The following is a 21,876-nucleotide window of genomic DNA, read 5'->3' as shown; positions in this document are numbered from 1 at the left end:
ACAGCGAGCAGTGACGCTCAGCTGTAGAGCAGTGGCTCCAAAAGTATGGAGCGAGCCACAGAAGTCTGGATGAAAGGAGAAAAATAAAGCGGGAACTCAATTCAATAAAGGAGTTTTTAGGCAGGATAAACACGAGACTGCTGATGCAGTCATGCCTGTGTCTCTGAGTCTTTGCTTGGTTTTACTGAGTGATTAAAAACTGAAAGTGCGAGGTGTGAAATGGCAGAGAACCCGTGACACTCAGTGTACGAGATAAAAATGGAACCACATCTGAGCTGAGTCATGCTGCTGTTAAACTACAGCGACTTTCAGGAATCTAACTCACATTCAAAGTGGTCGTTTTCACAACCTTCATGTAATTCTGAAGGCAAAGATGTGCAGCCAGCAGAGTAGAGCAAAACTTCCAAAAGTCGGCATAATTACATTTTCACTTTATTTTCTTATCAAAACAACAAAGAATAGTAAAAAGTTCACTTATTCTGGATAAAAAGAAAATGGTACTGTTTACACATCCCACATTTATGGGCTCTTTACAACACAAATCTTTACAAATTTGCACATCAGACTGAAATAAAAGTGAAGTGCATTCAAACGTCTTTTTGCTGCTTAACTAAATCGTCTTGGCTCCATTAATGATCACCGTTATTGTTAAAACGAAATAAAAACTAAGGAAAAGAAACAACGAAATATTCAAGTGTGTACAAGTACGTGTAAGTTAGCAGGGGAGAGCTTGTGTGTTAGCCGTCCTGCTGCTGTATGAATGGGTTTGGTATGGCTTCCATGCCATCCTGAGGACAGATCAGCACTACGGAGGTTCCTCTGCAGACCACCAGCCCCAGCTGCCGGGTGTCTTCTGTCAGCTTCAGCTGGTCATCTGGATCTAAACACAGGAGTTGCAGGAGCACACAAGTAAGCGTCACATTATCTACGACAGCAGTCGATGCTGCACGATCAGTTTAAATACAGACACGGCTTTAACAGTAAGCCCCACCAGTGTTCAAGTAACTCCTATGAGCTACTCAGTTTCAGTTTTTTCAAACCTAACTTCACTGTGGTGTCGCTGAGAAGGTTTAGCCTTAATATCTCAGGTGCAGGAGCTCCACCCACCTGCTGGAGAGGAGCTGAGTAGCTATTTCAAACAGTCAATAACATGAGGCTCAGTTTAAGTTAAAAAAAACAACAAAACTTTAATTTAACTCAGCTGGGCTCACACTTACACCCACACGCTGACATGACTTTAGCATGAAAACTCCTCAGTGTGAGTGAAGGCTACAGCTGTCATAGCTCACACTGAGGCTGGTGGTCAGCCCTGAGCTAAGGATCAACGCTTGGTGAAACACACAGCTCAGTATACTAAATAACATTTCCCAGTTGTGGGACCATCGGAATACTTTCACCATCACCAGTAGCCTTATTTTATTTTACTGGGTCCTCCTTCAGTAGATGTGATCACAGAAACACTCAGGTTAGTCTGGGCACTGCCTCAGTGTTGCAAATGACTCATTTGGGTTCAGGTTAAAGGAAACGCAAAACACTTCAGTGCTGGCGCAGTCTTGTGTCATTCTTTGTTCCTGTAAATCATTTTTCCCTCGCATGGTCTTGACTTTAAAGCGCACACTTACCGCGCATATACTCAATAGTGCCGTCCAGCACCAGGTTCAGCAGAGGGTCAAATCCTTTAAGGACACCGCTGGCTGAGGAGGAAACAAATACACGGTGTAAAGTCTCCATTAGCTGGACATAAGGACAGCAAATCCCGCAGCGCTGCTTAACTGTTAGCTTGTTATCATAACTGATCCACCTACCTTCTCGTCCTCCTTGAAACTTTACACGAATCGGCTTATCGATGTATTTGGACAAGTCGAAGATGCTCTCCTTTTTCTTTTTGTCTTTATCCTGCGCAGAGAAAACAAAACACGCCGTTTGTGAGTCGCATGTGTGCTAGCCGCGCACACAAACACCAGCTGAGCATGAGCCCAGCTAGCTAGGCTAGCCGTGTTAGCTAACATGATACAACAAAAACACCTTATATTACTTTGAACGTGCTGATTTAAACCCGGGTTACGGCTGAAACACACACTCACGGGCTAACAGCATATCCGACAACGTTAAAGGTGCAAAGGCAGAAAAGTATTTGAATGTACGAACTCACCGCCATGTTAGCTGCGTGACACGGAAGTGAAATTTCGACCTCAAGAATGTTCCACCAATCAAAACACCGAGCGCCTTTACATGACGTCACTGCTTTTTAAAATGACTCTTCATGATTTAATTTAATGGGGCTGGTATGATAGGGTGAGTTAGTTTTTATATTATAATATTTTATATTATAACTCACAGTTTTATCATCAGCATCTGCTTTTGGAACTGACCCCCTTTTCCTTTGCTGTCAGTCGAGGGGGGGAAGTCTATTAATAGCACCAGCTGGTGTGTTGGAAAGCAGAGGACGAGGATCCGAGCAGAACACAGGAGGAGGGGTGGCTGTTTGTTGTGACATGGCTGACAGAGGTGACCATGAGCTGAAACTGCAGAGCTTTGAATTGACGCTTGTATCAGAAGAAGAGGATGAGTCTGCTTCACAGGTGAAGGACTCTGAGGCTGATATAACACCTGATGCTAGCCTACAAGTAGAAGGAGAGATTTTTTATGTCAACCGTCAACATCTGGCCCTGCAGAGCCCTTACTTCAGGGCTCTGTTCTTTGGCCGTGGGTTGGAGAGCAGCAAAAGGCAGGTAGAGATTAAAGGTGTGAGTCTGCAGCATTTCAGGACCTTGATGGAATATACCACAACATGCAGCCTGTCTCTGGACAGAGAAAATGTTACGGGCATCCTCGAGACGTCCGACTTTTTGCAGCTGGAGCGAGCCAGGCTGCTGTGCTGTAAGTTCCTGGAGCGTGAGCTGCACCTCAGCAACTGTTTGGGGATGATGGCCTACGCCTGGCAGCTGGGTTGCACTCAGCTTTATGCCGCAGCACGACAGGTGGTGCTCACTCACTTCTCCGCTATTTCAGCTGAAGAGGATTTTCTGTCACTCTCAAAAGAGTCAGTAGCAGATCTACTTGCCAGCGATGACCTAACCATCCATAAAGACGATCTGGCTCTGGAGGCAATACTGCGCTGGGTGTCATTTGACCCTAAACGAGAAGAATATTTCCTGGAGCTCATTGAGCTGGTGAGGCCCGAGTCTCTGTCGTTGCCTTTCATCACTGAACTCTTGACCAGAATGAAAAGCTCTGATCCCAGAGCCAGGCTCATCATAAAGCTCAATGAACATTTCCCAGCATCTTGGTCAGTGGGCAGGTCAATGATGAGGACCAGGGCCAGAGAGACCCTGTTCGTGCTGGGCGGGCCTCATGATCAGGAAGAACAGGCGCTGTTCCAGTATCACCCGATGAGTGGTAGATGGCAGAGCTGCGCGCCCCTGCAGAGGAAGAACCTCACACAGTACTCCGTGGCTGCAGTGGGTAATGGATGCATAATGAAACTGGCAAAAGTTAGATGTGTGCTTATTTTTCATGTGCTCGTTTTTATGATCTTACATGAATATTGAACATTAAATTTTCACTGATTTTTTTTAAAATTTCCCTTTTATTTAGGAGACAGTGTGGTCGTGACAGGTGGCTACTTCCGGGATGTTCTGTGGTTCAGTGTGGATTGGGTCCGGATCTACGAATGTGGGAACCAGCGCTGGGTGGACGGGCCAGCCCTGCAGAAGTCCAGACACAGCCACTGCTCCATAGGGCTCGAGTCAGTACTGTATGTCCTGGGGGGAAGTATGGACGAAGGTCTTGTGGATGATGTAGAAAGGCTGGTCCTTGGGTCAGAGGAGGGTTGGGAGGCAGTGAGTCCCATGGTCAGGGCCGTAGAGAGGGCAGCCACTGCTGCTCTGGGGTCGTGTATCTACGTGGCGTGTGGGCTGGATGAAAATGGCGAGGTTTATGGTGGAATTCAGAGGTATGTGGCGAAGGAGGATCAGTGGGATGTGGTCTCCTATTCTCCATTTCCACGGTGAGTATCTTTCTGACACTGCCAGATTTACATTCTTATGAAGTTTGAGCTTTCAAATTAAATGATACAGGATGATCAGCTGACAATTAAACAGAAAGATTAATATGTTTTTCTTTAGATACGACCTGGTTGCCACGGAGCTCAACAGTGCCCTCTACCTGTTCGGAGGCCAAGCCCTTCGTTTTGACATGGAGACAGATGAGTGGACGGAGCTGGAGGAGGAATGTCTGAACAAAAAGTTCTTCTGTGGCTGCTCCTCAGTCACTGGGCAGATATACCTGCTCAGCGAGAGAAAGAGTAACAAAGCATTCCCGAACATGGTGCTGCTGGACCCTTACATAGACACCTGCATTGAGGTAGATGATGCTATACCCTGTCCCGTGCCCCTCAGAGGGTGTGTCACCGTAAGAATGATCCCATGATGCTCTATGATGGTTGAATGAATGTGGAATTGTGCAAATCTCTCGAGCCATCCCTCTTTCTTTATATTTGGTCAGGAAAATGGGAAATGGGTGCAGCAACTCATGCAAACCTGAAGGGAAAGTCAATATTTGGTCTGACCACCTTTAATTTTTCAGCACAGGCTGAACTATCAGGCAAGCTTTAAGTAGTCTTCAGGAGTAGTTCTCCAGGCTTCTTGGAGGACATGCAAAGCTCTTCTTTTATTCTATTCTCTGTTAAGATGATCCCAGAGATCAATAACGATGAGTTCCAGGCTCTGTGGAGAGCAGGAAGCAGGCGGAGGTTTGAAAGTCAGAAGAAGCAGAATACATATGTGTGAACAAGAGGGAGACATGCAAAGAGCAGTGATGGTGAAGGTAGATCCGTTTAAATATCAACCATCCAAGAAAAGGGAGAGTCCAGAAGAGAGTGCAGTCAGGGTGGAGTGGGTGGAGACGAGTGTCAGGAGTGATTTTAGACAGAAGGATAAAAGCAAGAAGCTACAAGATGCTGGGGTTAGGGTTAGGGTGATGAACATGAACAGAATGAACAGAAGGGAGAGAGGCAGCAACCCTGGGGTGATCCAGTAGAGGAGGAGAGCACATCAGAAAAGACATGATTCACCCTCACACATTGTGACCTATTAGTCAGAAAGTCTGTCACCCAGCCGACCAGACTAGTGTCAAGCTTGAAATGATTGTAAAGCCTGTCAGCAAGTAAGAGGGGTTGAATTGTAATAAATGCAGATGAAAAGTCAGCAAATAATAATCTTGCATGGGTGTGGGGGGCCTCAAGATGCTTATACAAGAGATGCAGGAGTGTGACAGCAGCATCCTCCACACCTCTCCCTGCTCTATAGGCAAACTGGACGGGGTCAAGATGGTGTTCAACATGCATTAAAATCTCCTTCTTAATTATCTTCTCAAATGTCTTCATCACTAAAGAAGTCAGCGCCACAGGCCTAAAATCATTCAGTGCCTTAGGAGAACTGCCCTTAGCAACAGGAACAATGACAGCATGTTTCCAAATTTTAGGTACCGTCTGTAGCTCTAAAGAAAGTGAGAAGATATAGTGAAAAATCCCACTCAGCTGATCAGCACAAGTTCTCAGTACCTGTCCACAGATGTTGTCAGGTCCAGGACTCTTGCTTTTGGTATGTCTAAAAAGATTAGCTACCCCTGTCTCATCAATACAAATAGATGGGGGAGTGATAGTCCTTTCCCTCAGTGTGCTGGTCTGCCTAGAACAATCATAGTTCTCAAAACGAAGGTAAAAACTGTTAAGACTGTCTGCCAGATGTTTGTCAGAGGTAAACCCCTCTAAGGTAATGCTGCTTTTACCTTTCGTCTGTAGCCCTGCCATTGTTTTCATACCAAGCCAAGCTCTTTTGAGGTTGTTACTGCTGAGTTCTGCCTCAATCTTATTTCTATACCTCATCTTGGCAATCTTTATTGCAGCCCTCACCTCCTTCCTCAATATTCTCACAGTGGGAACGTCTCCCTCGTTAAAAGCAATTTTCCTTTTAAGAATCAGATCCTTAATATCTTTAGAGAGCCACGGTTTGTTATTAGGGAAAGTCTTAAATTCTCTGACTGGAACCACAGTCAGAGAATTTAATTACCGTTGAGCTCAAAGGTCCTATTAATAAACGGTTAAGGAATGTGTATTTATGACGACGATTTGTGAGACTGGTAAACTTATGATACGTACGATGGTCTTTCGTTCTACACGGTGCATTTCAAGGTCCTGCACCCATCCGTCGGTAAACTGTACCTGGGCTTGTTGCAGTGACCTGAAGTTACTAAACTTCACGAGTGTGTGCACTCACTCCAAGAACCGTATAATTATAAATCTGAGCGTGGTGAAAGTTGGGCACTCTGTCCACTCTGTGTGCTCGTAAGGGTCTGACCCTTTCACTCCTTTGATTTTTTCCTCATATCTTTTCTTTTTGTTTTGTACATACCTTTTTTGTGCGGCAAAGAAAAAACAAGAAGGTATTGGAACCGGAGAATGAACGTTTTGCGGTGCTGCAAATGTTTGCATTTGATGCGATACTTGATTGTTTTGCCACTAGTTCCCGGCATGCAATGCGCGAAAATCACGTGATTGCTAAACAAGGGGGAGGGTGCATCCGGCCTCCTCGGCTGTAATTGGTCCAGCCCAGAGTCGATCATGACCAATTGGCCAATCCAACACCTTTCATTATATATACCCTTCCTTAAAAAAAAAAAAAAAAAAAAAAAATCCATCGGCCCATAAAAACAAAAAGTCGCCAGCAGCCCACCGGGCAAATGCCCAGTGGGCCACTGGCCAGTCCAGCTATGACAGAAGGGATGGTAGATATATTGGACAAGGATGTTGAATATGGAGCTGCCAAGCAGGAGGCAGAGAGGAAGACCTCAGAAAAGATTCATGCATGTAGTGAGGTAGGACATGCAGACGCTCGGTGTGACAGAGGAGGATGCTGTCTGTCACACGGTGGAGTTCCTGCAGATCCCCAACTGCACTGGCTGAGACTCAAACCATGACAGAGCCTCCACTGTGTTTCACAGATGGACACACTGCTGTACCTCTCTCCTGACCTCTCCTGTACACACTGGCCACGATTTGAACCAAAAATTTCAAATGTAGATTCACTCCACAAGACTCGTTGCCACTAATTTTAAGTCCAATTTGGCAAACCTCTCCCTGTTTCCTTTCATTAAGAATGGCTTGTGGACAGCCACTGAGAACATTTCTGAGGAGGCTTCAGCGAACAGCAGATGGATCAGCTGAAGGGCCAGATGCATCTCTCAGGTCCTGTGTCACGGCTTTGCTTGTGTGTTTTTTTCATGTAACTCTTTAGGACAGGACGTTCAGAGACTGTTCATCTGCTGTAGACAGGCCTGCCACCTCTTTAATCCTCCACAGATGTTTAAGGACTCGCTGCGCAACATAAAAATGAATGAAAAAGCAGCCAACCTCCAACCTTCATGAAGCCTGGAGCAATACTGCTCAAGAGCACTTTACAAACATACCAAGAGGGTGTCAGTCACCTCGATAGCAAAACAAAGTTTGCACAGTACTGTGTATGGTTACCTGTCTGTGTGTGTGTGTGTGTGTGGGGGGGGGGGGGTCTTCATTAGTATGAACAAAATGTAAAAGTGTTTAATAAAAGCTTGACTGAATTTGTACAGGTTTTATTCAGAAGTCATTTATTTAAACTGTTCGAGTTGTCACAAATCAACACTCATAATAAAAGTCAAATGCAGGTTTCATGAGGACATAAAGTGTCTCCTGCTTTTATATCTTCTTAAAAACAACATCCAGGTGAGTCTCATTCACTGCGTCGGCCGTTTAGCGCTCCAGCATTTCACTTTAAACCCCCTGCTGTGCGGTGGGCGTCAGTGACATCACACCCCTGCACAGACACGCCCTGTTTCTAGCCCTATCACAGCCATCGTTACATAAATGATGACTGGATTAGCATGTTCACCTGCAGCAGCACGGCGGGAAGACACATGTAAAATCACACTAGCAAGCATCAGAACACAATTTGGTAAATATTAAAATATACAGCTCCTAATATCTCTACATTCATTTTTACCCAGGAGCATTGCATCGATGCATTTAACGCCACTGTCTAAAATAGCTCAATAATGCCCATCTGTGTGAATCAGGTAGAAATGACAACACAAAAACACGTAACACACGTTACAATAAGGCCTTTTCTGTGTGTTGTTCCAAAAAGGGGAACCCTAGTAGCACATAGACTTCATATCTTAGTGTTCAAAACACAGCAGCCAAGGCACAAAACAAAAGACCCGAGTAGGAAATCATGCTGCCCGTGAGAAAAAGACACGATGCACAGACACGCACACGGTTCACGTCCGTGTTTGTAGAAGAAATACTTTTTGTAAAGGCATCAGAAAGGGCAGCGTCTTCTTTGTGCACCAGGGGGCGCCATAGTTCTCCTAAAAAGTCTAAATCTGTCGCAGAAAAATACAACTTCTTCAATCATACGAGGGATTCAAATACAGATTACAGTGAATAATGAATAAAAACAGCCAATAAAGTGATTTATCAACAGATTTACTACAATCAGAACTGTGTGCATGAGCAGCCATGTGGACATAAATCAGTCAGAGTAGTTTGTTCCATTTAAAATAGATTACACCATATTATACACAAGAATTAATATGTTTTAATACAAACAATATTTTTTTTAAGCTCTCACTCAAAAAAAAGCAAAGATGAACTAAAACGCTGTCCTGAATATTTTCAAGTTCTTATACTACAGGGACCAGAAACGGCATCGCAGTGATCACGCGCTCTCATCATACGTGTTCTTATTGTTTTGATATTAGTGTTATGAGTGGTGTCACATTCGGTGGATCAACAATCATCTGTGCTTCTTTGCTCAGAGGCAAACCTACCCTGACCTGAAATCATCAACGGACCATGTTGGAGACATGGAAGTGGAAGCGAAGCCGTGGACTCGATGTGAAGCCACTATCTGGTTTTGGGTAGTCTGCTGTTTCTATTTGTCTGGTTGGTCAGGTTGTTCAGGACGCAGTTGTTAGCCAGCGATGCCAGTCTGGAGTTAATCGCATCCTTCCTCTGCTCCCAGCTGCACTCACCCCCGTCTTCCTCTTCTTCTTCATTGTCATCTACCGGACTTTCCTCGTCGCTGCGCACGTCACCCTCGATCTGTGGAGAAGAATAAAAGTTAACCATCCGATTCCTCGTTTCCTGCTATCGCTGCTGCTTAAACAGCCTCTCGTCTCACCTTGCCCACAAAGGCAAACCTGTAGACCATGCGCAGGATGAGATAGGCCCAGTAGATGTGCAGCAATTGTAGCACGAACAGAAGAGCGTTGAAGAAATAATAACCAAAGAAAGGCTCGTAGAACTGCATTGAAACGATCAGGGTGGTGTGGATGATCCTGGAGGGCAAACACAGAAACAGTGAGATCAGCTGTTCCTACAAACTCTCGGGCTTCAGAGCATCGTGTGTCGTACCGATAACGGGAAACTTTATCTGTGCTCTAAGACAAACTGTACATCAAACCTAGTTGGACATTTGCACACCAACACATGAAACTACGTCTGATTTAACAGTTTCTTACCTGCTTGGAAAGACATACAGCCTCGTGACGAGGAACACCAGAGCAAAGAGGACAAACAGGACGTCGCATGTCTTCGCCCACAAGGCGTAGTGTAGCATCTTACCCACCTGTCAGAAAAAGGAAGGTAAAAGTTCCTGTGACTTAGAAAAGACAGTGAAGACGTTTAGGTTAAGTGCTGTGAGTGTGAGCCCACCTCCCCACAGCTTCCTGTTCATCGGCCCCTGACAGTAACGACCTGCTCAGGTGTTTTCAGGTTATGTCATCAGGTTTGATTTGTGGTCATACAATTACTGATGTTCTAATCTCGGACGTACGCCAGGGTCAGCTCCACCCCCATTTTCACTTTTAAATATAAAAAGTCATTTTTAAACATCGAGCACTTCAGTGTGTTTGTCCTGCAGGGGTCTCAGATCTGAACAGGTTCAAGTGTAAAGACGTCACCTGAGTTTACTGACTCGAACGTTATCTCTTTGTTCCAGGTGGTTTTAGCGCAGCGAGAGAGAAAACAAGTGGGTGTGGCTGGCTCGAAATCAAACCTCAGACTCACTGATGAACTCACCTGCACTCAGTAACTAATCATCTATTGGATATGAAGCCAGCATCGTTTTCCCTTTATGATTTTTATCAGCGTCCAGGCGACACCCTGTCACGCCCGAGTTGACACGACTGCATATTTCCTCATCTCATGTAACGCGGAAACAATCATCATCGTCACTTCTTATCATTGAAACAGCCTCACAACACCCACGGACAAAGGAACAACTGTCACCGAGGTGGTCAAACCTTTACAGCCAGGACAAGCAACAACAGAACGAAACCTCTCGCTGTGCGCGGCTCACAGGACGTGTGTGCTCGTATGAAAGAAGAAGGAAATTCACAAAAATACACAAGTTCCTCGTTTGTGCAATAATCTGCCATTTTAAACGTTTGTGTGCGAGCATAACGATGCAGTCTCCTCCACACTGCGCCGTGCAAAAGTCTCGAACCACCACTCAGTGTTTTATATTTTGCTTCCGAGGTGCCAGGCGCTCCTGGAATTTTTAAAAGTAGCCTTGAGCAGCGGTTTTAAACTTTCTCACCCATTTTCAGTCCAGTCCTTGGCCCTGAGTCACTTAACACTAGGGCTGCCACAAACGATTATTCTGATAGTTGACTATTCAGATCATCATCCATTGGACATACAGCATACAGCTTATTGCACCAGCAGCATCTGCTCTTATATAACTATCATTAGCTTACAGCTTTAAGTGTTTAAGGTCTGTGCTAACTAAAAATAAAGACAAGATGATAGTTTATTAAATTTTAATGAAATTTGCAGATTGTTTCGGTGAAGTTTAATAAACTCCTTGCTATCTAAAATATAACAGGACACCGGAGTAAATTCTGGAGCATCTCACACTTCTGATGATCAGCTGTCTGCTTGACGTTTATTCAGCTGTGTAAAAACTATAACTTTAATCTCAGCCAAACCGATTTACTCAGGAACAAATAAAATACTAAAAAAAGCCAAACAATAACATTTTGAAGTTATCTAAGTGACTCATATATCATGTTTAACCTGAGTAGCGAAAGATGGCGGTGGGTTTGAAAACGATTAGCCGGGAGTCCGGTGCTCTCACGGCTCTAGTTAGCCTAGCCCCCGGCTAGCTATCGAGCTAGTGGGTAACAGACGTCTCCGAAAACGTCGGAGCGCTTTTGAAAATATGCGGTGTCCTGATAAACTGAGCAGATATTTGAGGTTTACACAGCTACATTCTCGCCTGAAAATATGTTAAACGTTTATTTTGTGACCCAGAAAGAATAATAAGAGTAATATTAAAACTAACCAGCTGCCGCCATTGTTGGAAACTGAGCTGGGCTGCGCTATGAATTCTGGGACACAGCTGCTTCTTCTTCTTCGGGGTTTAACGGCAGCTGGCATCCTTGTACATGCAGTGCTGCCATCTTCTGTTTCAGTCCGTTATTACACTCTTAAATCCTGCTACTGATTCCTGCGTCTTTTGTGATCTTACAAAGCTTCAAACGACGCGTCGACTATTAAATCAGTCGTCGACGATTTTGATAGTCGACGTAATCGTGACTAGTCGACTAATCGTGGCAGCCCTAGTTCACACTGATGAATCGGTCAAGCTTGAAAAAAAATGCAACTCAAGTGTTGTGTCTACACACAGCAGACAACTTGGCAAAGACCCAACTCAAGTTGAACCTCGAGGCACTTGCAGGTTATTAGCAGCCTGCTGACCGACTCCCATTTCTTTTGTTGAACTTGTGAAAAAGGCCAATCATAACAGAGTTTGACAGGAATATTTCAGCATCATGTGAAGTGTCTCTGTGAATATTTTTAAGGGAAATGAACACACAGAGGACGAGAAGAAATCCTGTCCTTGAAAACTTGGGAAAAACCAGCAAAGACCTGTTCCGGGACCCGAGGGATACATCTGTCCCTTCAGCTAATCGTCTACTGTTCACTGAAGCCTCCTCAAAAATGGTCTCAGTGGAAGGGTGGCTGTCAAAACGTTACTCTTAAGGCAGGGAAGCAGGGAGAAATGGGTGGGCTATGCCAAATGACACAAGAAATCCAAAGAAAATCAGTGTCAACAAGTCCTGTGAAGTGATGAATCCACATTTGATCCAAATTTTGATTCACCATTTGGAAAGCATCCGATTGGCAGCACTGACAAACAAACTGCCACTGCAGTCAAAACGAACCTGGATGGAAAACATGGACCAGCCTCCCAGAGCCTGTTCATAGTTTCCAGTGTGGTATCATCCTGACAGGGAATGGAACAAAGTACAGCCTCCAAGAAGAGAGCTTTGGGATGTGCCTCGTGAAGCCTCACAGAGTTCAGGCTGTGTTCCAAAATAAAGGTGGTCATACGAACATTGACTTCCCTGCTGTGGCAGACGCTTGTGAACGAGGCAGCGTATAAAAGTCACTTTCATTTCCAAATATGCTGCACTTACTTCCCTTTTGTTAGAAAACAAAGAATGAAGTAGTGGCGTTTGTACTCACAGTGTATCTGGAGGCAGGTGTGGTGTTTTACCTCGAGAATAATGTCGGCAGAGTCGTGGACCAGCATCACCAAAGTGCCCACCCTCACATAGTTGGCAATGTAGGAGAAACCGATGAGAATTATGGTGGCAATATGATGAACCACCTGCTCCTTGAAATCCTAAAACACAAACACACATGCATGCACGCATTTAAAAACATGCAGCAGCATAAACAGCAGCTGCACGGGTGCCGTTTGAAACCAGCATGATTGTCTGCACTGATTCGTTAATTTAAATAATACAAATATGACAGCAGCAAAGCCTCCTGAAGGACAGAAGCACTGAAATGATTATAGTATTCAGTACAGTTCAGGTTTCTGTGGAGAGACTGAACTGAATATTTAATATACTGTAACACTCAAAGTACAGAGTTATAGATAATTACAGTTACAGATAATCCAGAACATAATCTGCATTTGCTTTTTTTACCATTGGACTAAAACGTTACATTTCAGGGATTAAATGTGGAATAATAATCAGGTTCTTTATGTGTTTTCAGTTAATACTCACTTTTCGCTTCACATCCACAGAGATGCTCAGAAGCAGCGACAAATAGAAGCTCATCTCCAACATGTAATACCAGTAATGAGCCTCAGACACAGGCTGATGAAGGAGAGGGAGAGAGCAGCTCAGTGTGATCATTCAGTGGTTAAACAGAAGCTTTTCCAACACCATGCTTATTTGTCCAGACTTAGAAAGCAACAATGGTGATGCACGCAGCAGCATTCACAGACAGATGTGTTAGACTGTTAATCACTGAACTCCAACGTGATGCTTTTGAGGAACTGAAAGAGTTTAATAAACAGTTTTCTGAACTGATTCCTTTAAGTGTGCTGAAGCAGGTCTGGACTTTTTGGGGTAGTGCAGGCAGATATTCAACTCTGCTGAGTATTTACAGCTTCACCTGTCTAATAGCTTCAGGGCTAAAATCTAGCAAAGGTTCAGTGGCCACGTAAGAACTCCTCGCTCTCATTTACAAGCACAGAGGACGTGCTTCATGCACAGGAAGTCATGGTGTAATCTTAAAGAAAAACATTTGGAGAAGACGCAAAAGTGAAAGTTTGCAGCGACACAATGACAGGAAGTTGACTGAGGTATTTACCCTAAAATACGTCCTTTCTACCCGTCTGAGAAAAAAATCAAGTCTGCAGTAGCAGAGCTGTTATCGGTTAAATGCAGATAAAGAGAGCCGTGGCTTCCAGGGAAGAACGTGTGCCATCATCCACACGGCAAGTTAAAAACTCAGGCAGGAAGGAAACCACAAAAGCATTCAGAGCTTTGCAGTCAAGGAAGTCGCAGTTGAAACATTGTGGATGGAGTCTGCATTAAAAACGATCAGCATGCTCTTTCTGCACTTTCCTTGCTTTAAGTAGATCCTATTGTTCTTATGACCTGAGTGATGCAGATTTTCAGTTTTAGCTCACAGACATCTCTGCCACTTAATTCTTCATGAATATAAATGTTAACTTAACAACAGAGCAAAGAATCAAATGACCATGAATTAAAGAATCTACGACTCATGTTACACTTGCTGCAAACCCCAGCATTTACACCCCAACGGCAAAATCTGTGTCCTACCTGTTTGGGATAACCCCTCCAGCACTCGCTCTGATCCCAGAACCACGGCGTCTAGAGGATGGAGGAAACGATAAATCTCTGTGCCTCGATCTTACTTCAACAGCGTAGTAAGCAGATGTAGAGTCTTTTAAAGAAAAAAGTGACGACACACTTACATCAATTAAAGAGCCGAGCCCTGCTGTGAACGACGTGAGGTAGAAGAAAAAGCGCCAGCTGCAGATAAGAACAGACGCATCATCGATTAGCGCTGGGATGTCACAGTGGCCCACTTTGATTTTAAATGGGCGAGACGAGTGACAAGAAAGTTTTCGTTTATGAACAAAACTATCATGACCTGGATGATAGTTTTGTAGATGAATCAACAGAGAGACTGAAAATGTCGTTTATATGGTGGTAATTACTTTGGTGTAGCATGAAGCTCCACTGTGGACGTCTTTATCATTCGGAAAAGCTATAAAACTTAAATGTTGTAAGAAAATGTAAAAATTCTGTTCACATTTTCCAAAGCCATCTAGTGGGCCGGATCGGTGTCTTTGCTGGGCCCATTCTGGCCCCTGGGCCTTATGTTTGACACCCCTTATTAGCGGATGCTGTGTAAATGAACTACATAGTTCTATGAGATCAGACAAAGATGTGACCAGGCACACGTGTGACATCCGTCCAACAGGAAATTGCTCAACGACTGAGTGTATGAGAAGAAAAACTCACGAGGCCTCGCAGAACTTTTTGGTGCTGCTGGGTCTGTCCTGGTTCCTTCTGTGTCTAAACCAGGTCTGGATCTTTCTCTGCGAGAGTCCACACTGCTTCCCCAGGCCCACCACTTCACTCTGAGCGCACACACACACACACACACACACACACACACACACACACACACACACACACACACACACACACACACACACACACTATGTAAATACGAGCTGCTTTCTCATAGCAGGCATTGTTACAGCTTCATCACAGCTCTCGTCCTGTCGACGTGTAGCTCTGCACCCACAGAGATAAATGTGCTCGACCACTGTTAGCGTGACCTTCCCTCCCTACATCCTACATCACAGCGCCGAAGGTCCCTCTGCTGAGTGAAACCTAATTACAGGGTTCAGTGTGACACATGCATGTTTTTATTTGGCTACACAGGCTCTCTGCACCCCCAGCATCAGCTCCAGCACTGTATCAAAGGATAAACTGTGACACCACACCGAGCAGTGAAATGATTTTCCCACGATTGCGTTGTGCAACAGAAATACAGTCGTTGTATTCAGGAAATAAATCTACTTTGTTTCACAGCGTGTTTGTGGCCAAGTTATTTACATGGGGAACAGCAAAGTCGTTAGCTGCTGCTGCTGCTGCTGCTGCTGCTGCTGCTCGCGGCCCCATGGAAATAGATTTGCAAATAAGCCAGAGCATGCGCACACACACACACACGGGTAAAAACAATGTAGAAAGGCGCTCGTGGAGCCGTGCGTCTCCACTCGATATGCTCAGTCATGCCTCGTCCTGACAGGTGTACACCCCTGCCTGTCTGCACAGCAACACGGCTGCTCTGCTGCAATGCCAAATTACACCAAGAGGAGGGTGGAGGACTTCCATGATTCGGAGAAAAGTAACAGTTACAGACTAATAGCGCTGGTTTGTCCTCAGATTTTAACTAATTATTCTGATTATCAGCAACATAATAGGAAAGATTAATAGGGTGGCTGGATAAACTGTGGCTGTAGCTCAGGTGGTAGAGCAGGTCATCTACTGATCGGAAGGTTGGTGGTTCGATTCCCGGCTTCCCCTAGTCTGCATGCCAAATATCCTTGGGCAAGATACTAACCCGAAATTGCTCTCCGATGCATTCATCGGAGTATGAATGTGTGTGAATGTCAGTTGTGCTTGTGCGAATGGGTGTGAATGGGTGAATGCACAAGTTGTGTAAAGCGCTTTGAGTGCTCAGAAGAGTGGAAAAGCGCTATATAAGAACCAGTCCATTTACCATCAAAGGGACAGACGGGATTATGTTTAAAAGGAAGATAACTGCTTCTCTCACAGTGCAGCGAACACGCTTTTTGTAAGCTCGAGCCTCGCAGCCTGAGCTGCATCTCTGTGGGGACGGCCCGTTTTCAAACTGTTCCTCATTCCAGAGGAAGCTGGCACACAATCTCACTCTTTCTCCTGGATGGAGCCACACCCAGCACGCATAAACTGTTTGTGTCACACAGTAACAGATGTTCCTATTTATTAACATTAAGAGTGCCTGGCTCAAGGTGAGATTTTCCATTTAAATTTGCATAGACTTTGCAGGATGCTTACATATTTATATAGATGATCATGAGATACAGTTTATGTAGTCGTTCTTTAACCAAGACGGAGGTCTGGGCACAGATGTCATTTTTGAGCTCAGTATAAGTATAATCCTAAAAAATGGGAATTGCTTTGTAGGTTTTCATGTTTTCACACACTGAGGTTAATTATGGAGTTCCACAGGGTTCAGTGCTAGGACCAATTCTGTTTACATTATACATGCTTCCCTTAGGCAGCATCATTAGAAGACATAGCATACATTTACACTGCTATGCAGATGACACCCAGCTCTATCTGTCCATGAAGCCAGATAACACACACCAACGAGTTAAACTGCAGGAATGTCTTAAAGACATAAAGACCTGGATGGCCGCTAACTTTCTGCTTCTTCATTCAGATCAAACTGAGGTTATTGTACTCGGCCCTGAAAAGCTTAGAAATATGGTATCTAAGCAGATTCTTACTCTGGATGGCATTACCTTGGCCTCCAGTAACGCTGTGAGGAACCTTGGAGTCATTTTTGACCAGGACATGTCCTTCAACGCACATATTAAACAAATATGTAAGACTGTGTTCTTCCATTTGTGCAACATCTCTAAAGTTAGAAATATCCTGTCTCAGAGTGACGCTGAAAAACTAGTTCATGCATTTATTACTTCCAGGCTGGACGACTGTAATTCATTATTATCAGGAAGTCCTAAAAACTCCCTGAAAAGCCTTCAGCTGATCCAAAATGCTGCAGCAAGAGTCCTGACAGGGACTAGAAAGAGAGAGCAGATTTCTCCTGTATTGGCTTCCTGTTAAATCCAGAATTCAAAATCCTGCTCCTCACATACAAGGTCTTAAATAATCAGGCCCCATCTTATCTTAATGACCTTGTAGTACCATATCACCCTATTAGAGCACTTCGCTCTCGCTCTGCAGGCCTACTTGTTGTTCCTAGAGTATTTAAAAGTAGAATGGGAGGCAGAGCCTTCAGTTTTCAGGCCCCTCTTCTGTGGAACCAGCTTCCAGTTTGGATTCAGGAGACAGACACTATCTCTACTTTCAAGATTAGGCTTCAAACTTTCCTTTTTGCTAAAGCATATAGTTAGGGCTGGACCAGGTGACCCTGAATCCTCCCTTAGTTATGCTGCAATAGACGTAGGCTGCCGGGGATTCCCATGATGCATTGAGTTTTTCCTTTCCAGTCATCTTTCTCACTCACTATGTATTAACAGACCTCTCTGCATTGAATCATATCTGTTATTAACCTCTGTCTCTCTTCCACAGCATGTCTTTATCCTGTCTTCCTTCTCTCACCCCAACCAATCACAGCAGATGGCCCCGCCCCTCCCTGAGCCTGGTTCTGCCAGAGGTTTCTTCCTGTTAAAAGGGAGTTTTTCCTTCCCACTGTCGCCAAAGTGCTTGCTCATAGGGGGTCATGTGATTGTTGGGTTTTTCTCTGTATCTATGAAGCGCCTTGAGGCGACTTATGTTGTGATTTGGCGCTATATAAATAAAATTGAATTGAATTGAATTGAATGTTTTCAGCACACTAGAAAAATCGGTGCATTAAACTGATCTTTAACCTATTGGGCTGCATGCTTATAAGTGACTTCAACAATTCATTTATTCATATATTGGTGGAAAATTTACTGTATTATACAGATGAGTGTCACATTTAAAGCAATGACTCCCTGTTACGTGTACCATAGTTACAGTAGTGCACTCCACGGACAGTTAGAGGGTCCTGTGAACACCAACCTGCGATGGCTGCTGGCTGTGCTGTTTATAGAACGCTTCCAGCTTTGGGATGGAAGCGGCTCGAATCCAAATCCGATCCTTCACACCTAAGACTTTGCTGAGGGGGATGGCGATGACCCTGAGAAGACAGAGACCAGAAGAGATGAGGAGGGGAAAAAATGCATTTTGCTGCTGTTTTATATTTATATGCATATATGTGCATAATAGCAAATGCAACCCTGTTAATAAAACAAACGGGAGTAATTCGTTTTGCAGTACTTGAAGGATTAATGTGTGATGTCATCAACAGCTGCTCGATGTGCTCCAAACACAGAAGAGCAACAGAGGAGCTCGTTACTCCTGACAGCCTGTGGAGCTGCTGCCGTGGGCGGGTTGTGCCCAGACAGCCATTATCCGATCCAGCATCAAGAGACACTTGATCTGTGTGTGTGTGTGTGTGTGTGTGTTACAGACGGAAGGAGACAGAAAGATCGACAGAATAATACAATATGAGGGTATCAGCAATGAATACATGTTTAGATAAATGTGCGTGTGTGTAATTCTATCTCAGAGATAATGATCCTGAAGTGTGCACGCAGGGAGAGATCGGAGATAATGAGAAGGTCAGGGCAGCTTCACAGAGGGACACACAGTGCTCTGGTTACAGGAACACACACACACACAGCTGTGGCCTCAGAAGATTGCGTGGAGACACCTTCCAGCTGGCCGACGTCTACGCGAGCACAAATGACGGTGCCCACCTCTACGACCTCTACGACCTCTACGACTCGCACACAGCACACGCCATCATCCTCCGACCCCGGACTACTCTCACAGCTAATGTTACCAATCTGCTAAAACATCGCTGATGAAGGCACAGACGAGGATGCTAATCTTCAGCTCTCACAGACAATACAGCAGCTGACGATGATGATAATGGAAAGGCGTTCAAGCTGTGGTCATGTGGGCCGCGTCTCTGCCAGCCCCGAATAAATTCTTGTCCTGTTACCAGAGGAACTGGTTAACTGTACAAACAGGTTTACTGTGACGTTTCTTTTAAAGCAGCTTTGCTCACAAGCATAAATGTGATGGGCAGAATACTGTGAAAGCTCTCGTCTGTCTGATTTTGTGCCACTAACATTCTGAAACATTCAATCCTGTAAAACCAAGAAAGTGTTTGAGACGCTGAGACAAACGCATCATCAGACCAGATGCACTCACAGATTAACTGTAGCCTCGAATTATTATTATTTCTCTTTAATTCATCCAAAGTGTTCAAATGTTACGTTAAAGTAGAACGCTATGAAATGCGTATAAAGAGGAGTGAAGATCTACTTTCTTCTAACTGAAATATTCGAAAACCAAACGCAGTCTTTTAAGAAGTGTCAGGTATCTGAAGATAACATTCAAATCCCTTCAGCTGTGACAGCAGAAATATTCTGACCTTTTCTAGGGAACCTCTTGAAGCACCGGGAGGACACATTTAATAAGCACTAGTAGGACTTTCTGTGCGATCACCCCGACAGCAGTCACTGACTGGTTGGTGTGCACTACACCTTGCAGAGGCAGCTTACAGAGAATCAGCATTGGTAGCCATGCATCGTAAAACCTCAGCTATAAACTTCTGTAGTTGCCATGTCCGAGTGTTTTCCCTCAAAAACACTCGGACACACTTAAACACAAGGCTGGAAGGAGCCTGGGGGGAGACGGGACTCTCACACAGCATGTAGCACATGAACAAAGGGAAAAGGAGGCGTTCCTCAGCAGCTTAGCAGCAAACACCCTCCAGCCAGCCACCATGACCAAAACAAGTCAAGCAGAAAATTACTTTTCCCCCACAAACAGCATCACACTGCTTCCTTCAACTAATTAGGTAAAACTGAAAAGGACAAAACTGTGCGCCACATAACTTACTGCTCTGCTGATTTCAGCCTATTTAATGACAACAGCCAAAAACCAGAGCTCGCCGTGAGCTCGGCCTCACCTCTCAAAGATATATCTGATGGCTATAAAGATCAGAGCTAGTGGCAAGGTGTAGATGAGATGCCTGGGTAGAGGGAAGTGGCCCTCTCCTTCCTTCATCTCCATGTCTTTCCAGTGATTCCCAGGAGGGATCCAGAACTCTTCCCGCCACAGCCACTCGTTCAGCAGGGCCTCCATTCTGTGGGGCACGAAAGAGGAAGAGGTGAGTACTGTCTGGCCGCACAAACACAGTTTACCAGAACAGGAAGTGGATTCAAATTAATGACAAAGAGGACAAGAGGAAACTGTTTGCTCACGCACAGAAATGATGGAAAAGAACAACTGCACAGTGTCATCGCTGCTACTGCATCAGCTCACATGGCAACATGTTTCGATTACATGATCAATGACGGTGATTTCACCTCTTTACATCTAGTTTATCAGCAGTGCAGTGTTTCCCCCAGAAAATATTCACAAAACATTTTTAAGCAATAAATGAAAAAGCACAGCAGCAAATACGACACCTTCAAATGAATTTGAATTATTTCCTGTTTCAGGCTTTAACAGGTTACATCTCCTGTTAAATGTAACCACAGAGGCGCAGCAGCTGCCGCCTGTCACAAACATGAATCAGATGCAAACCCGCTTGTTCCTGACTCAATGGGACAATCAGCTTATCAGCCTTTCAGAAAAGACACCTCGTGTTCAGGTCCAAACACCTGAGCAGCGCATCGATATTATCAGCAGACGTGTCTGTGCCTGCTTTTCAGCAAAATCTGCGCAGCGCAGCCTTCATGCGTTCAAGTCTCTGTCTGCACACACACACACACACACACACACACTGTATGCTGTAAGCTCACTACTGTTATTCCCTGTACACGGTTTGCACGGTCTGGGTTTAAAAGCTGCTGCTGCTGAGATCCAATCGATCCGCGTATCGATCAGGTCGTAGCTGTGGAGGAACGTGAGCGCAGATGTGAAAGCCTGCGCAGTCAGATGACCAGACAGACCGTAACCACTGTGCGCCGACTGCACGGCGAGTGCGCCAGATTAAAACGCGCAATAATTGATCCATCAGCTGTTATTCGCGGAAGCACAGCAAACCCACGGGTCCATCAACCATTCAACAAACCACGCAGAGAGCTTCGAAACAGCGTATCTAACACACCGCAGAGAGGAGATGTTGTGCTCACCTGTCCGCGATCCTGTGATGGGAGATGGAAAGCGAGGCAACAGCGGCAATTTAGAGAGGAGGGGCGTGTGGACGCACCCGCTCCTACCAGCGAGGGCGGAGAGCGGGCGTGTGCTGTCGTCATCATCATCATCATCATCATCATTCTCTGCTCTGGATCTTGCGCCACAACACGAGGATCGTAGTATTTTCTCACCAGCCAAAATCTGCTCAGCCATTCACGGGGACAATGCCACGTGCTGCCGACAGGGGGCGAGAGGAGACGCGTTCAAATGAGATTTTCTGCTCGGGTTGTAATTTCACTTCTGTTTATTTTGGGGGGTTTCCAACGTATCGCAATTTTGGTGGTTAAACATGAGGCCCGGGGGCCAAAATGGGCCAGGAATAACTTCAGTTCGGCCTCTTAGAAAAATATGAAGGAGGGCAAAATATGGCTTAACTGTATTTTTTCAAAATAGGTTTTACAGCTTTTCCTGCCGACAGAGATCCCCCCCCCCCCCCCCCACACACACACACACACA

General features: G+C 44.9%; 2 protein-coding genes across 4 annotated transcripts; one reads left to right on the top strand and one right to left on the bottom strand.

Moving 5' to 3' along the window:
• Window positions 1–410: 410 nt before the first annotated feature.
• On the bottom strand, window positions 411–21,573 carry lsm7 (LSM7 homolog, U6 small nuclear RNA and mRNA degradation associated). Of its 3 annotated transcripts, XM_086282774.1 has the most exons (14): window positions 21,357–21,496; window positions 20,186–20,362; window positions 18,223–18,340; window positions 14,899–15,017; window positions 14,346–14,403; window positions 14,191–14,241; window positions 13,123–13,215; window positions 12,603–12,731; window positions 9,559–9,665; window positions 9,219–9,375; window positions 9,002–9,139; window positions 1,806–1,896; window positions 1,623–1,694; window positions 411–880 (listed from the first exon to the last, which is right to left on the bottom strand). In XM_086282774.1, the coding sequence occupies exons 2-14, from the start codon at window positions 20,359–20,361 to the stop codon at window positions 738–740; spliced, it is 1,452 nt and encodes a 483-aa protein (XP_086138900.1). In that variant the 5' UTR covers window position 20,362; window positions 21,357–21,496; the 3' UTR covers window positions 411–737. The 3 variants fall into 3 exon arrangements, with proteins under 3 accessions (XP_086138900.1, XP_086138899.1, XP_086138901.1); XM_086282775.1 differs by lacking the exons at window positions 411–880; window positions 1,623–1,694; window positions 1,806–1,896 and having other exon boundaries at window positions 8,506–9,139; window positions 21,332–21,573; XM_086282773.1 differs by lacking the exons at window positions 9,002–9,139; window positions 9,219–9,375; window positions 9,559–9,665; ... (6 more) ...; window positions 20,186–20,362; window positions 21,357–21,496 and adding an exon at window positions 2,153–2,201.
• On the top strand, window positions 2,459–5,190 carry LOC147300833 (kelch-like protein 23). Its single transcript, XM_086282992.1, has 3 exons — window positions 2,459–3,465; window positions 3,598–4,009; window positions 4,128–5,190. The coding sequence occupies exons 1-3, from the start codon at window positions 2,496–2,498 to the stop codon at window positions 4,429–4,431; spliced, it is 1,686 nt and encodes a 561-aa protein (XP_086139118.1). The 5' UTR covers window positions 2,459–2,495; the 3' UTR covers window positions 4,432–5,190.
• Window positions 21,574–21,876: the final 303 nt, after the last annotated feature.

The sequence above is a fragment of the Aulonocara sp. 'chitande type north' Nkhata Bay genome, linkage group LG23, assembly GCF_057382095.1.
Source record: "Aulonocara sp. 'chitande type north' Nkhata Bay isolate Kocher_YH1m ecotype deep benthic linkage group LG23, A_spYH_male_GT1.1, whole genome shotgun sequence".
NCBI classification, from domain to species: domain Eukaryota; kingdom Metazoa; phylum Chordata; class Actinopteri; order Cichliformes; family Cichlidae; genus Aulonocara; species Aulonocara sp. 'chitande type north' Nkhata Bay.
This window is presented reverse-complemented; position numbering and strand designations above follow the sequence as displayed.

Excerpts from the sequence above, each read along its gene's own strand:
- LOC147300833 (XM_086282992.1), top strand. The coding sequence starts at position 2,496 with ATGGCTGACAGAGGTGACCATGAGCTGAAACTGCAGAGCTTTGAATTG. Across the intron at positions 3,466-3,597 it reads GTACTCCGTGGCTGCAGTGG|GAGACAGTGTGGTCGTGACA; the intron begins GTAATGGATGCA and ends CCTTTTATTTAG. Across the intron at positions 4,010-4,127 it reads TCCTATTCTCCATTTCCACG|ATACGACCTGGTTGCCACGG; the intron begins GTGAGTATCTTT and ends GTTTTTCTTTAG.
- lsm7 (XM_086282774.1), bottom strand. The coding sequence starts at position 20,361 with ATGGAGGCCCTGCTGAACGAGTGGCTGTGGCGGGAAGAGTTCTGGATC. Across the intron at positions 1,695-1,805 it reads GTTTCAAGGAGGACGAGAAG|CCAGCGGTGTCCTTAAAGGA; the intron begins GTAGGTGGATCA and ends TTTCCTCCTCAG. Across the intron at positions 881-1,622 it reads CACTATTGAGTATATGCGCG|ATCCAGATGACCAGCTGAAG; the intron begins GTAAGTGTGCGC and ends TCCTGTGTTTAG.